Consider the following 14,030-nt stretch of genomic DNA (forward strand, 5'->3'; position numbering starts at 1 on the left):
CCCAAAAGTTTGGATTTGAAATCAAACATTTACGATTAGGTTAAAGTCGATTTTTTCAGCTTTTATTTTAGGGTATTTGTGGAATATTGGAATTTGGAAATGACAACAGTTTTTATACATAGTCCCCCTATTTCAGGGCACCAAATGTAAGTCTAGTGTGTTCAGCCACATTATTTGTGCATGCATAAGAGAGCTGTCAATGTCTAGTCTTGATTCTAGGCTTTGTGTTTGCCTTTGGAGTCTATTATTGGTGTCAACATGAGGACCAAAGAGACGTCAATGAATGTCATGGAAGCCAATATTGTCCATCCGATGCATAAGATCAAAATGTTGAGTTAGACAGTAGCATTACCCCGGCACAGCCAGCAGACGGGTTTGCTGTTGTCTCTGGGAGGCACAGTTGCCGGCCTGAGCCACCCTACCCTGGGTGGCAAATTGAGGTATCTAATTGCTTCTCACCGCTCAGCAGTGGTACGCAAGCACATCGGTGTCTGTGTCTCCTCAAGCTCCTACAAATACAACATTAGTCATTGGCGACTCCATAACTCTTAATATTAGATTAGCATCACCAGCTACTGTACTCTGTTTACCAGGGGCCAGGGCTACTGATGTAGCAGCTAATCTTAAAGTGCTGGCGTCTAAAGTGAAAAAGAACAAAACTAGAACATTGTTATTCACGCCGGCTCCAATGATGTTAGAATGAAGCAGTCAGAGGTCACTAAGAGCAACATTGCTACAGCCTGTGATCCTGCTAAAGTTGAGTGGCATCGAGTAATTGTCTCTGTTATTGTCTCTGTCCAAATTAAAACAACAACTCATGCCTCCATGTGGTTGTTTTGCCAAGGTCCATGTTTTGCCAAGGTCCATAAAACATGGCAAATAGTCGAGCTGACTCTGGTACCCCGGCAACATCATTGCACAAGAATCTTTTAAACTATGACCTACTGTACAATGTTGTCTCACTTGTGACATTATGCTTTGATGAAGGAGCTTGCTCTGAAATGTATCAGCAAATAAAACATCTTTGAAGGGATCAAGTTGCCATCCAGAACTGTTTTTTCTTTATATGAAAAATAATATCCTTGTCTGGCAGAATGTATGATAAAAAAAAAAAAAAAAAAATCTATCTACTGCATGTTGTACTGTTGGTGATTACAACAACCAACAAGTGCTCTGGTGTAGTGTTTCTTCTTGTCAAATTTATTTCAATACAAAGTGACGTTAAATGTCAGTGGAGGAAAATAGATTCTCACTGATTGTGAGAGCTAAACTAAGACTGATAAACAGTGCCCCGAAGGTGTGTGTGTGTGTGTGTGTGTGTGTGTGTGTGTGTGTTACATTGGAGTCAGATTATCAATAATAGAGATTAACAAAATATAGCCAAAAGTCTCAGCCTAACCTTCGTGTGGAAACTGACATTATTATAAAATGCTCCACACTCTACTTTACACTCACCTTTCTCAATCATGCATGGTATTCTATCAGCCAAAAGAGCCCTGTTTCTCAATTATGGTTGAATACATACATTTTGGGTTTACTGAATATACAGTGCCCAGTGTAAGTGATGGGACAGTGAAGCATTTTTTCTTTTGGCTCTACACTCCAGAAGTTTTGATTCTAAATCAAACAATTACTGTGAGGTTAAAGCAGAGATTGTCAGCTTTTATTTGATGGGATTTGTGTACATATTGGTTTCACCATTCAGACGTAAAAGAAATAGAACCGAATACTTTTTATGCATAGCCCACCTATTTTAGGGTACCCAAAAGCAATAGGACAATTGGCTTGACAGGTGTTTCTGCCAAGTCAGACGTGTTTCATGATTGCATCATTTGTGCAGGCATAATAAAGCTGTCAATGTCTAGTATTGATTCTAGGCTTTTCATTTGCCTTTGGAGTTTGCTATTGGTGTCTGTCAACATGAGGACAAAGAGGTATCAATGAAAGTCAAGGAAGTCATTATTAGGCTGAATCAGAAACAACATCAGAAACCTAAAGCAAAACAAAAGCACTGGTGAGTTTGCAATCGCAAATGAGCTGGTAGGCCAAGACATCCACAGTGGATGACCAAAGAATGCTCACCCCAAAACAACTGTCTCACAGATCAGGAACACGCTCCAGGAGGTAGGCATGAATGTGTCAGAGACTACCATCCGCAGAATACGTCACCAGCCGAACTACAGATGCTTCACTGCAAGGTGCAAACCACTAGTTATCCTCAAAAAGGATGGTCAGGTTACAGTTTGCTAAAAAGTACCTACAAAGCCTGCAGAGGTCTGGAAAAATGTCTTGTGAACAGATAAGATGAATATTGTCATGTATGAGCAAGAGAAAAGTTTGGAGAAAAAAGGATCTGCCCAACATCATACCATCTCATACCACCGAATCTGTGAAACATGGTGCAGGGGGTGTTTGGGCATGTATAGCTGCCACTAACCTTTCTTAATTGATGATTGTAACTGCTGACGACAGAAGCAGATGTATGTATTCTGAAGTGTACAGAAACATCCTGTCTGCTCAAGTGCAAGCAAATGCCTCCAAATTCATTGGATGGTGCTTCATCATGCAGTAAGAAAATAAAACATACTGCCATAGGGAGTTAGGGAGTTTTTCAGAGCCAAAAAGTGGAAAGGTCTCGACTGCAAAGTCAATCTTCAGATTTAAATCCAATTGGACATGCATTTAATTTCCTGATGATAAGATTTTAGGCAAAAATATCTAAAAACAAACAACTGAAGATGGCTGCAGTACACTCCTGGCAGAGCATCACCAGAGAAGATACCTAGCATCTGGTGGGAACAATGGGTCGCAGACTTCAGGCAGTTATTGAATGCAAAGGATTCTCAACCAAATACTAAACACAAGTGCTTATTTTGGACATTTGATAATTCTGTCCCATGCATAAAAATGCATAGAAATTAATTTCTGAATGGTGAAATCAATATGTACACAAATACCATCAAATAAAAGTTGAGAATCTCTACTTTAACCTCATAGCAATTATTTGATTTTGAGTTTAGAACCGAGAGAAAATGCTTCAATGTCCCATTACTTACGCAGGGCACTGTATACTCTATACAGTATATACAGGTACTGTATTTCAACAACATGTAAAACTCTACAGCCCAAAAAAATAGAAAAATGAAATAAACATTTAAAATTAAAATGGTGATTGCAGATGATGGGCCTCACATGCAGTTCTTTTCTCCACTTGCCGTTGTGTTGTTGAACATTTCCACTGCACTTTCTTTTCTGAAAGTTCAGGCTGAGAGCTGAGGGGCCCTGACAGCATATCCGCCGGAGCATGTTCCAGAGGCTCATTTCCACAATGACCACAGTGGCAGTGGATCGGCCTCCCCTCATCTTCAAAGCTTTTAGCCCCAGCGATAAGGCCTTTTAGTCTCCTCATGGGCCTCCTGGCTGTGCCTGCCTGTCCCCACCGCCCTCCCGACGGGATGCTTAGCACAGAGGTTTGTGTCGCGGTGACATTTCTGGGTGGATATGTCCTCCCCGGTTCACTCAGCGGGTCTCGGGGAAGAGTCTAATCGGATCACAGTGGAGTCAGGGGCTCGGGGACGGAGCGCTCCAGCTCTTGCTGCTCTGCTCCAGGGCTGACGACCGATACTGTCATTAACCAACTCCTACACAGACTAACCTCAATTGCCCTATCAGGTATGGATAGGTAGAACGCATTGGGCCACATTTAGACATTTGATCCCTTTCGTATATAAATAACACCACGTTTTAATTACCATAAGCTGCATATCTGAATTTCATGAAAACATTGTACTCTCACACAACAAAACCACAGAAGTGATTGGCGACAGAAGTGATTGGAAGAATCCCACAATTGCAAATCCCAAGCTAAATCAAACTCTATTTGTATTTCACCCAGGTCTGGACAGTATACCTGGATTTAGCATTTAAGATAAGCTTAACACTAGTTGTCCCAAATGGAGTTCCACGCATGTGACACTTTATAAATACAAGAAATCTGCCATTGTGAAACCCATGTCCCCCTCCTTCCCTGACTTTTCATCAATGTTTGTTTTTAACATAATAGCGTTGCTACAATTTCAATATCAATCAAGCATTTTCATGACTACCACACCTTTTTTTATAGCAAACATGTCTAAGTCACGTCCTGAGGCGCAATTAGCAACTGCCACATGCGCAAATGGACCATTGAAACAAGCCTCACCCTCATTTTGGTGAATCGAAACTGACCTTACAGTTATGGATGGCACACTCATTTCAACCGTATGAGTAAATTTATAAAAGTATAACAGATTTAAAACAGACAATAACAGTTATTTGCATGATCAGTGCATGATTACATGTGAATAGAAGCCAGCGTGCACCCAGCCTCTGAAGACACTCATATGCCGAAACACAGTTTTTCTGTATAGACCTATTTGCGTACACTATAACATGTATAACATTATGTATAACATGCCCATAATGTTCCCAGCCATCTTGTTCAGTCGCAAAACTTGGGTTTTGAGCTGTGCAGTCAGATCGCTGAAGCAGGTTGCAATCCCATAGCTTAGGATCGACTCAATGGCTCTATAGAAAATGAGCATGATGTCCTTGCTGACGCTATGTACTGTATTTCAATGGGGGATAATCAGTCTCAAAGCCAAAGTTTATTTACCTCCAGAAAAGTGTACCCAAGCGAAAGAAAAGTGTATATAAGATAAGATACAACTGCCATCCGTCATTTTTTACAGATTTTGCTGTAAAAGAAATAGCTAAAGAGCAAAGAATCGTTGAAAAGCTGCTTACTGTTGTTTTAGTCCCACCTTGCTGTGTGACCTAACGGGTGCTGTCATGATGATTACCAGAGTAATCTCTGGTCTACATTATCAGGCTGGTATGCCTTCTTCATTATATGGCATTCTAACTTATGTTGCAGTGAAGCTTATTGCTTGAAGCACAAATTTGCTCATCTCCCCCCTTAAAAATTAACAATGGGGTGATTTTATTTTCGGTTTTGTAAACAAGACGCAATAACGAGTTCTAATCATGTCACACTATTGATCTGTCACTGGAACTTCTCTGCGATTCATCTGGATAGATGTTGCAGGTAGACTATGTAGAATATACATTTCTCTAATAATAATTAGTTGACGGGTTGGGCAACCATTGAGTAGAGTTTGGTTGCCAAAATCTCTCATCTGGGGATTTTTGGGTGCCCAAGGCCCGATTGGTAAATATAATTTACTATGTTGGTATCATGTCCTTTATTGTCATGTTCTTAAATCTGGACGGCAGTATACTTACAAAATATATACTTTATTGTCATATCCATAAATGTGTACTTCAGTAATCCCATACTTATTTTTCATTTTGACAAATGTCCCTGAGAGATGGTACGCAATGTTAGGTAACCTGGTCCTTCAACTTGAATGCAATTGCACCTCTAATGGGATCAATTAGAAACTCAGTTTTTCTTAAGTAGATATCTTGGTTGTCTTGGGGCATGAATAAACCATCTCAGAAACAAGTTTGAACAATAAGATTTGTAGAACATCCTGAAAAAATCCCAATAAAAATATATTAAATGAAGTATGTTTAGAATATAATGTTAATATACTTTTAGAAAGAGAAAGTGAAAGTGAAAGAGGAGTTTACTCAGGCTCAGTAGTTACACACATTTTGGAGGTGCCAATTATTGTCTGACATTTTAGTTGGCGCTTGTGTAATGTGAAACGGTCTACAAGGTGAGATAAACTGATGACAAAATACCGGTGAGAGAGTCAGCTGTAGGTAGAATTGCCTCTCGTGCCGGTTGACTGAAACCAGAGAAAATAAACAAATAATCAATAGCATCTTTCATGTGCTACACAAAATTAAATAGCACAAGTGACGGCTATTTGTACACCTTGTTATGCTCACACAAACACATGACTGTAAAGTTTACCAATATCTCAATCCTCTATTCAAACTTCATTTCTGTCTGTTTCTGAAATGCGTCACTCTCCTGCAGCCCCAAACACTCCAACCAGCCCAGGCAGAAGGTGCGTGGGAGAGTCATGCTGACACACCAGGGAGTTTGGGCCCGTTTCACATGTCAACATGTCTCTGTTCATCACAACACAATCATGAGTGCCAAACACACTCCTGAGACTAGGCTCATTTCACCTGCTTTTAATTCATCTGAATTGGGTTTGGGTGGGAGAGACATGACTATCAAATGATGGCAGGTATAGAGTGATAGAAATGCCATATGGTTGAGTGCTCTGTGTTTATACACTGTGGGCGTCATCTGTTGTGATTCTGTAGCATACCTAAATTAGGCTGCACTAAAAAGTATCTATTTCATTTCAAATATTGCTCATGTTCCCAGATTAATTTATCTACTGTATGAATGCTTTGCTGTGTATTAAGACCAAGATTGTGAATACTTGTTTGTTTGTTTGTGTGTGTGTCTGTGTGTGTCTGTGTGTGTTCAAGCTTTTTTATATTTATTCCAGCCATGGGGAATTTGAGCAATGGCGGCAAAGCGAGACGGCCACAGCTCGCCACAGTGACGTAAATGATCTCACTGACCGGCCTCTGTGTTACTGTTTCCTCTAGACACACACACACACACACACACACACACACACACACACACACACACACACACACACGCCTACACACCTAAACCCGCAGAAGCCCCCTTGGGGGGCTATAGCATCAATGACTCCTCAGTGTGGGTGTGTCGTCAGCCAAACTTGCAGAGGTTTGCCAACGGCAGCTTCAGCTCCCAATATAAACCTACACAGGGACAGAGTGTCACTGCCAGCTCCATCCATGCTAGCATAACTCTTTTAAAACACACACACACACACACACACACACACACACACACACACACACACACACACACACACACACACACGTGCAAGCACAAACACTTGCATACACATGGAGCTTTCAAAACAGCTATAACATGGAGCTTCTACTTGCATTCTTTGATGAAAAATTGACAAAGGTTAAGATTAAGGTTAAGGGGACCCTCTCCAGAATAGATAACCAGTTTTTTTTAATTTCAGGACAGAGACAGGCTGTGCGTTATTTGATAGTGGATTTGATTATCCAAGTACTTGAACATTTAATCGAGCAATGTGAATGTAACAGTAAGTGTATGTCTTTTATATGTAATAATAATATGAATTATTATATTGTGTGTGTGTTTCAAATATTTGAAAGAAAACTCTATGATAATAATACTACATTAGGACATTCCACTTCCACTAAAACATCTCATTGTTCAGCATACCTCCTTAACACCAGTTTCCTTACAATGTCATACCATCATTGTAACAGGAATCAGAATCATAATACGTAAGAAAACAAAAACCAAAAAAACCCTGAGTTACTTAAATGCTAATTGCAAGACCTGTGGATACTGGCCAATGGAAAGCTCAATGGGCCTCTCCACAACATTAACATGAACCAATGAAAGACTGGAAAAGATTTATGCTAATAGATGATGTGTCAAGTCTCACAAAACAGGATGTGAGATGGCTACATAATAGCCCTATATGATATTTACCACATGTCAGTTTCAGTGTCACAGTATTGCCGCACAAAGGGTGTGACTCATATCTGCATAAGGGGTCTAGTTCCACCACTCTTTCATTTGAGTAGTGTTGATTGTACAGCTGGAGCTATTGAGGATCTGCCACTCAAGCAGTCACAAGGGCGACAAAATCAATAATTCTGGCGACACCCACACACACAAACACACACACACACACACACACACACAGAATACCGACTATGGAGCACATATCTGACCTCACACTTCCGGCGGTTGTGACAGTGCACAAGACCGCAGGAAGCGTGCGGATATTGGCTGTTAATGCACAGCCTGTCATGCATTAATGCTTACTTATAACACTGTGGTTTCCGGTACTCCACCATGCCAATTTATTATGCCAACATAGGGTTGCTATGTTACTATTTCCCTTTTAGCCAACTAGTTAGCCAGCTGCGTTCTCTTATAAAGACACAATCTTTGGTGGGAAAAGAAAAGTAGCTAGCTACACTGGTGGTCATGGCGTGTAGAGTAACAGCGAACAAATGTGTTAGCTTGCTAGCATTTCTCTGCTGGGTATCAGTACAACTATAAAATTAGCCAAAAAATCCCTTGTTAGCTTGTACAATATCCATTGGGGTAATGTTATTACAGTGTTCACATGTTAGATGTGTATTTTAGGTTTGAGATATTGACATTGTTATTTTGTGGTAACCAGGGGTAACATAATTTGAGGCAAGAGAGATGTCAGCCATGTTTTTTGTTTTGAAAAGCCAAAGGGTTGGCGAATGTATATGTTAACCCATAACCGCTCAGCTGTGTGATTGTCAGAGATAATGCATGGCTTGGAAAGCAGTTTTAGCTAATCAAATCACATATTTCTCTGAACCCGTTTTATAACTTTCCTCGAGCCATGGGATTAAAACGAATAGTTAGAGTGGCGACAATATAATCAAAGCCTCTTTAAATGAAGCCGGTTCACTCAGCCTCCATCTTGGTGACACCTCTTTGTACACTTATTTTCATTAAGGAGACTAAACGTTTTTTTTTTTTTTCGACAGGTCGTCTGGGAGGGCAGGACAAAAACTCCACTTACACCAAAATTATACTGATTAGCATTTTTTCCTTTTGGTTTTTCGTATCACTGAAGTGTGTAGAAACATTTTGTTTGATCATTTGATCGTTAAAAGTTGTTGTAATGTTAAAAATGCACTTCATTTGGCTCTGTCCTAGCCTAATGTTGCTAGAGAAACGGCGCTAGAAAGGCCGTCAGTAAATAGTAATAGTAAATCAAAGGAGTGACATATCTCTAGTATAGTATACAATCTCTGATATAATGCTGATTTGAGAGCATGACATTTTTACTAACATAGCCAAGCTTCCAACAGAGATTTCATTGATGAGACCCCCAAAACATGGACATTTACAATATGTCAGTACCCGCTGGTGTCTTCTGTTTCAATTATATCAGAGGTTTTTTATATGTATTTTTTTCCTGGTTCAGCATCTACCTGCCTATTGCACATATTTTTATCTCTTTCATAGACTATCGAAGGGACAATGAGCAAAGCATCGTCAAGGAGCTAGGAGGCAGCAATGAGCATTTGCCCCGCAGGCAATCCATTCAAAACAAACTCAGAGTCGCAGCTGATCACTTTGGGAGAAGGACACAGTTACCCTTAGAGACGCAGATCGAAGGTCAGTTGTGCATTCCCGCCCTTAAGGGACAGATCCTAGATATGTACCTAAGGGCAACTATACTTCAGAGTTACCACTTCACAGTACTCGTGCCTGGGTCGCCAGACATCTATATTAGGTTGCATTATTAGAGATGAGAGCGGGGAGGAGAGATTTGGGTCTATTCTCTTCTAGTGGTTTGTGAGCCATATGTTCAGCCCAAGGACACAATAAACATCATGAAGGGCTCAGTGGGCTCACGCAGGGAGGAGAACACATGAGGAGCAGGCCACAAACTTTTTCCTCATTCCCAGATGCTTAATAATTCCCAGAAGCCTTATAGCAATAAGAAGCGCAAGCAAATGATATTACAAACAAGAATGAATCATAAAAACATGTTATTTTGATCACTGTGGTCATTCGATGTAGTTCAAGTCAACATTTTTAGGCCATCTGATAGTTCAAGTCAGTTGAGATTCTGTGGAGACCTGCTAGAAACTATCATGTATGTATGTATGTATGTATGTATGTATGTATGTATGTATTTATGTATGTAGTATGGAGGAAAGTGAGGATACTTTGTTTGAATTAGATGGGGAGGTCATGGGTTAAAACGGGTTGCCATGCAACAGCTTAACAGTCCAAATGGCACTTGGAATTCAATTTTCTAAAGGAAATTAGCATGTTTAGGATGCGTCCACGCACTCGTGCACATATGACAAGCTTTCAAACCACATATAAACAAACCACAAATAAATATTGAGTATACTGTATACAGAGGAAAGAATACTGTATATTCAAGAGAGGAACGAGAGAGAGAGAGAGAGAGAGAGAGAGAGAGAGAGAGAGAGAGAGAGACACACACACACAGAGATGCACTTTGAGGGGCATGGGGAGTCTCCTGGGACTGCTGTAATATGGAAAAGGAGGGGAATGGAGGGAGAGAAAGCAAAAGGCAGAGAGGAAGAGAGATAGAGGGAAAGAGAGAGAGAGAAAAAAAGAAAGAAAGAGATGCACTTTGAGAGGCATCGGGAGTCTCCTGGGACTGCTGGAATATGTAATATGGAAAGGGAGGGAAATGGAGGGAGAGAAAGCGAGAAAGAGAGAGAGAGAGAGTGAGAGAGTGTGTGTGCAAGAGAGGGAGCGTGCTTCCAGACCCAGCACAGAGGAGGATCAAAGGCTTGTGCTCTGCATCTCAATGGACATACCGCCACCAATACTGATGAGACTGGGAGTGTGATGTTCCATTCACAGATTTTATCTGTTACGGGTAAATGAGTAGATATCAGAAATCAGAAACGAGAAATCAATGACCAAAAGCTCAGCATTCCCTACTGCCCACCTCTCTTTACCGGGATAGCCCTTACCAGATTCACATTCTATTCGTTGGATGTTATTTATAGAAATTCAACCTGGAGAGGAACATTTGCACTTGTGCAGTGTGTGCGACGTGTCAACAAGCATACAATACAACACTATAAGCAGGCCTTTAGGTTTCTTATAATCTTAATTTACCTTTAAATTACATTACATTTTAAATTCATGCTTTTTTATGCTTCGCAAATCCAGCGAAGAGACATTGGTACCCGGGGACATTGAGGTAATGTGATTTAAGATTGTGTTTTGTAAGTGCTGTTCATTGGTCACCAAAGACAAAAGACTACTGGCCTCACACTTAGAATGAAGCCTCCATTAACTCTTTACAAGGCTTTTCATAGATTATTCACATCATTTATGAGCAAATATCTAATTATACAGTATATCTAACTATATATATCTAACTATATATATCTAACTATATATATAACTATAACTATAACTATACTGTATATCTAACTATATTTTACAATGATGGCATGATCTGGACCGTTATAGCACACTTTATATTTCATGACAGTTGCTTAGTAATTATTTGAGATGCATCTATGTAGGCATTGTGAAGGGTTTATATAAGCCTTATAGCCTTTATATAATTTAAATTATGCTTGGTTATAAAATGAAAAAGATAATGTGACCCATTTACCTGCGATGGATTTCAAGCTATTATTCATCTGAGCTTGTTGTTCCTAACAGATGGCTTGAAACCCTGCGAGCCTGATGCTGTGATAAAACATTCATACCGTCTCCTGTGGAACTGAATGCCTTTGACTGGTTCATACTAATTGTTTCGAATCACTCTTTGCTGTTTGACACCCTGTCACAAGTAGTCTTTCCTCTATATTGTCAGAAATCCCACACTGGTAAAGGTTGACGGCGACATTCACTATTTATTGCACAGTTGGTCTTGTACAGTCCAATGTTGTCGTTACAGGGCTTAAAAAGCACATTTGCTGCCTGCTACGCAGACCATGTCCCGCCCCGATGGTATGGCAACATTAACTTTTATTGATGCAACAGCTGGCATACAGAAAATTAATAATGATGTTGCTCTGCATTTGTTCCGGTCGCTAAATGTAAAAGTCTTGGTCTTTGTCATAAAAATCAACGTTCAATTGACATTTGTAAACTGTCATTTGTTTCTTAATTCATACATGTTGTGCTGTTCCTAAATCAACAGGGGATTTCCCCTCCCCAGATGAATTCAAGGATTTTTAAGGTTTAGTGCAAATTTAAAAAAAAAGAAAAAAAAAGAAGAAGACAAAACAAGACAAAAAAAACAATAAGGCAACATTTATAAATATATCAAAAATAGTCATCCGGGAACTATCTTTGTTACAAAAAAGGTACAAAAGTTTTGTCCTGCACCAGAGAGAGAGACATGTTTTTCAGTTCCTCCGCTGACTTCACAGCCTTATAGCCCAGCTGGTGAAGTACCTTCTGACACACAGTCTGTGTATACTCCACCATGTCATAGGACAGTTTCAAGCGCCAGCTCTCCGCGTTCGCGGCTGAGTCTCTCACAGTACCGTACTTGTGTTTGGCCGACAGCTCAGTGCTACCCCTAGTGTTGGCCTGTATCCATTCATCCACGTTCTTGTCCATGGACAGGCCCAGGTAGGCGTAAATCTCCTTGGTTTTCAGGAGGGGGTTCCTGGCCAGATCCTCGTACCGCACCAGCATGTACTTCCCTTTGAGCCAGTGAGGGTGGCTGAGGCCCGTGGAAACGGAACTGCCAAAGTCCTCGCAGACCATCGTCAGCTGACTCAGGTCCAAGTTATATGGCCTCCGTCCCGTGGCCCTCCATATCCGCCACAGACGGTACGTGTCCCGGAACGTCTCGATGCGTGACGACAGGATCCCTCGAGGGTCCCTTACAAGCTGGATGACCTTGAGGTTTAGCCGCGGATCCTCCACGAGGGCGCGAAGGTCCCCTATCTCCGGCACTCTGACAATCTTAATAGCCACGTGTCGCCGCTCACGGCAAGCTTCTGCTGCCAGGGTCATGTTAAGGGTGGTGCACTTCTTGACGCAGTCGCCCTCCTCCACATTAGAATCGGCCGGACCAAAGGCATCACACACAGGCTGCGAGCACAGCGCCCGGCTGGCCCCCCGGCGGAACAGCTTGTCCGTGGTGTGGTTTGTTGGTGCTGGCTTTATGTAGCTCTCCAGGAAGTAGAGGTCGCAGCCGTAGAGGCTTCGCAGGAGGTCTCGGCTTGCACCCAGCATCACCCGGCGGTCAGCAGCGTTGCGGCTGTGTGGCAGGCGCGGGATCAAGGTGGTTTGGACGTGGTAGAGGGGTTCGAACAGGTAGAAGACGTCCTGGTGCTGGTTGAGCAGCTGGCCTACGAAGGAGGACCCGCTGCGCGTGGTGGCCAGCACCAGGATGTGGGTCTTACGGGAGGCGTTGAAGGAGAAGTAGGGGTAGTCGTCACAGCCACCCCCAGCTCCCCGTTCGAAGGGGGGGTCTGTCTCCTGCCCCCCCAGGCCACAGTTCTGGGGGCTTGGCACCGGACAGAGCTGAAAGGGCTTGGAAGTGAGCGTCCGGATGGCCGTGTACTGGATGGCGATGGAGGCCAAGGCCAGCAGGATCACAGCCTTCCAGGAACATTGCATGGCTGGGCCACTTCATTTAGACGCCTCGGTCTGGGCCAGGTCCTCCCTAGGGGTGAAGGAAGGAGGCAAGAGTTTTTGTATAAGGCAAAAATATAGCAACCCTACTATCACTAAGAGCTCTGCGGTCTCTACTAAGTGCACAGTGCTTTCTCCTCTGGTACATGACTTTAGATTTGCACTCCATCATAAATTTGCTACAATAAACAATAGTTACAAATGCTAAATAAACATTTATTGTTCCAGAAATGCATTGATGTTTGTGATGTTTTGTAAAAGAAAACTTGGATAACATGGATAACACCACTCTGATTTATTTAAAGTTTTAGTTCTTTTAGTACTAAAGTTAGTTTAGTACTAAATCAGTATGTTGCTGTTCATCATCTGAGCTCTACATGTCACCTCAAGTGGTATACCAGATGGTTGTCCTTGTTACTGGGAATGAGTTCAGTTGATATCAAACTCACTTAAGGTAATCAAATGCATATGTAGTAACTTATCACTTATCTTATAAATCCACCACTAAACACCACTGCCCAATAGAGCTAACAGAAAGACAGGGAGAAAGAGAGAGGGAAGTTTTGTCAAGTCAATATGTAATTTATGTCTGTGTCTCTCTTTCTTTATGAATGCAAATATTATTGCATAATATCATTGCTTGATGGTTCCAGGCGGGCCATAATATGAATGAGCTCCTGTCTCTGTTCTGTTTTAACCCCTAATGCCATCCGGCATGCAACAGCACCCTTGCTATTAGTGATCTTCCACTAATAGGCACCCTTGCTATTAGTGATCTTCCACCAATAGGCACCCTTGCTAGGCTATCACAACAGTT

At 41.6% G+C, this 14,030-nt stretch overlaps 1 protein-coding gene across 1 annotated transcript; it reads right to left on the reverse strand.

Annotated features, from left to right (window-relative positions):
- Window positions 1–11,917: 11,917 nt before the first annotated feature.
- Window positions 11,918–13,198, reverse strand: LOC310812036 (carbohydrate sulfotransferase 1-like; the record flags this gene model as incomplete). Its single annotated transcript, XM_083680432.1, has 1 exon — window positions 11,918–13,198. One exon carries the CDS (start codon window positions 13,196–13,198, stop codon window positions 11,918–11,920), a length of 1,281 nt encoding a protein of 426 aa, XP_083536558.1.
- Window positions 13,199–14,030: the final 832 nt, after the last annotated feature.

Source organism: Argentina silus (genome assembly GCF_951799395.1).
Source record: "Argentina silus genome assembly, chromosome: 11".
Classification (NCBI taxonomy): domain Eukaryota; kingdom Metazoa; phylum Chordata; class Actinopteri; order Argentiniformes; family Argentinidae; genus Argentina; species Argentina silus.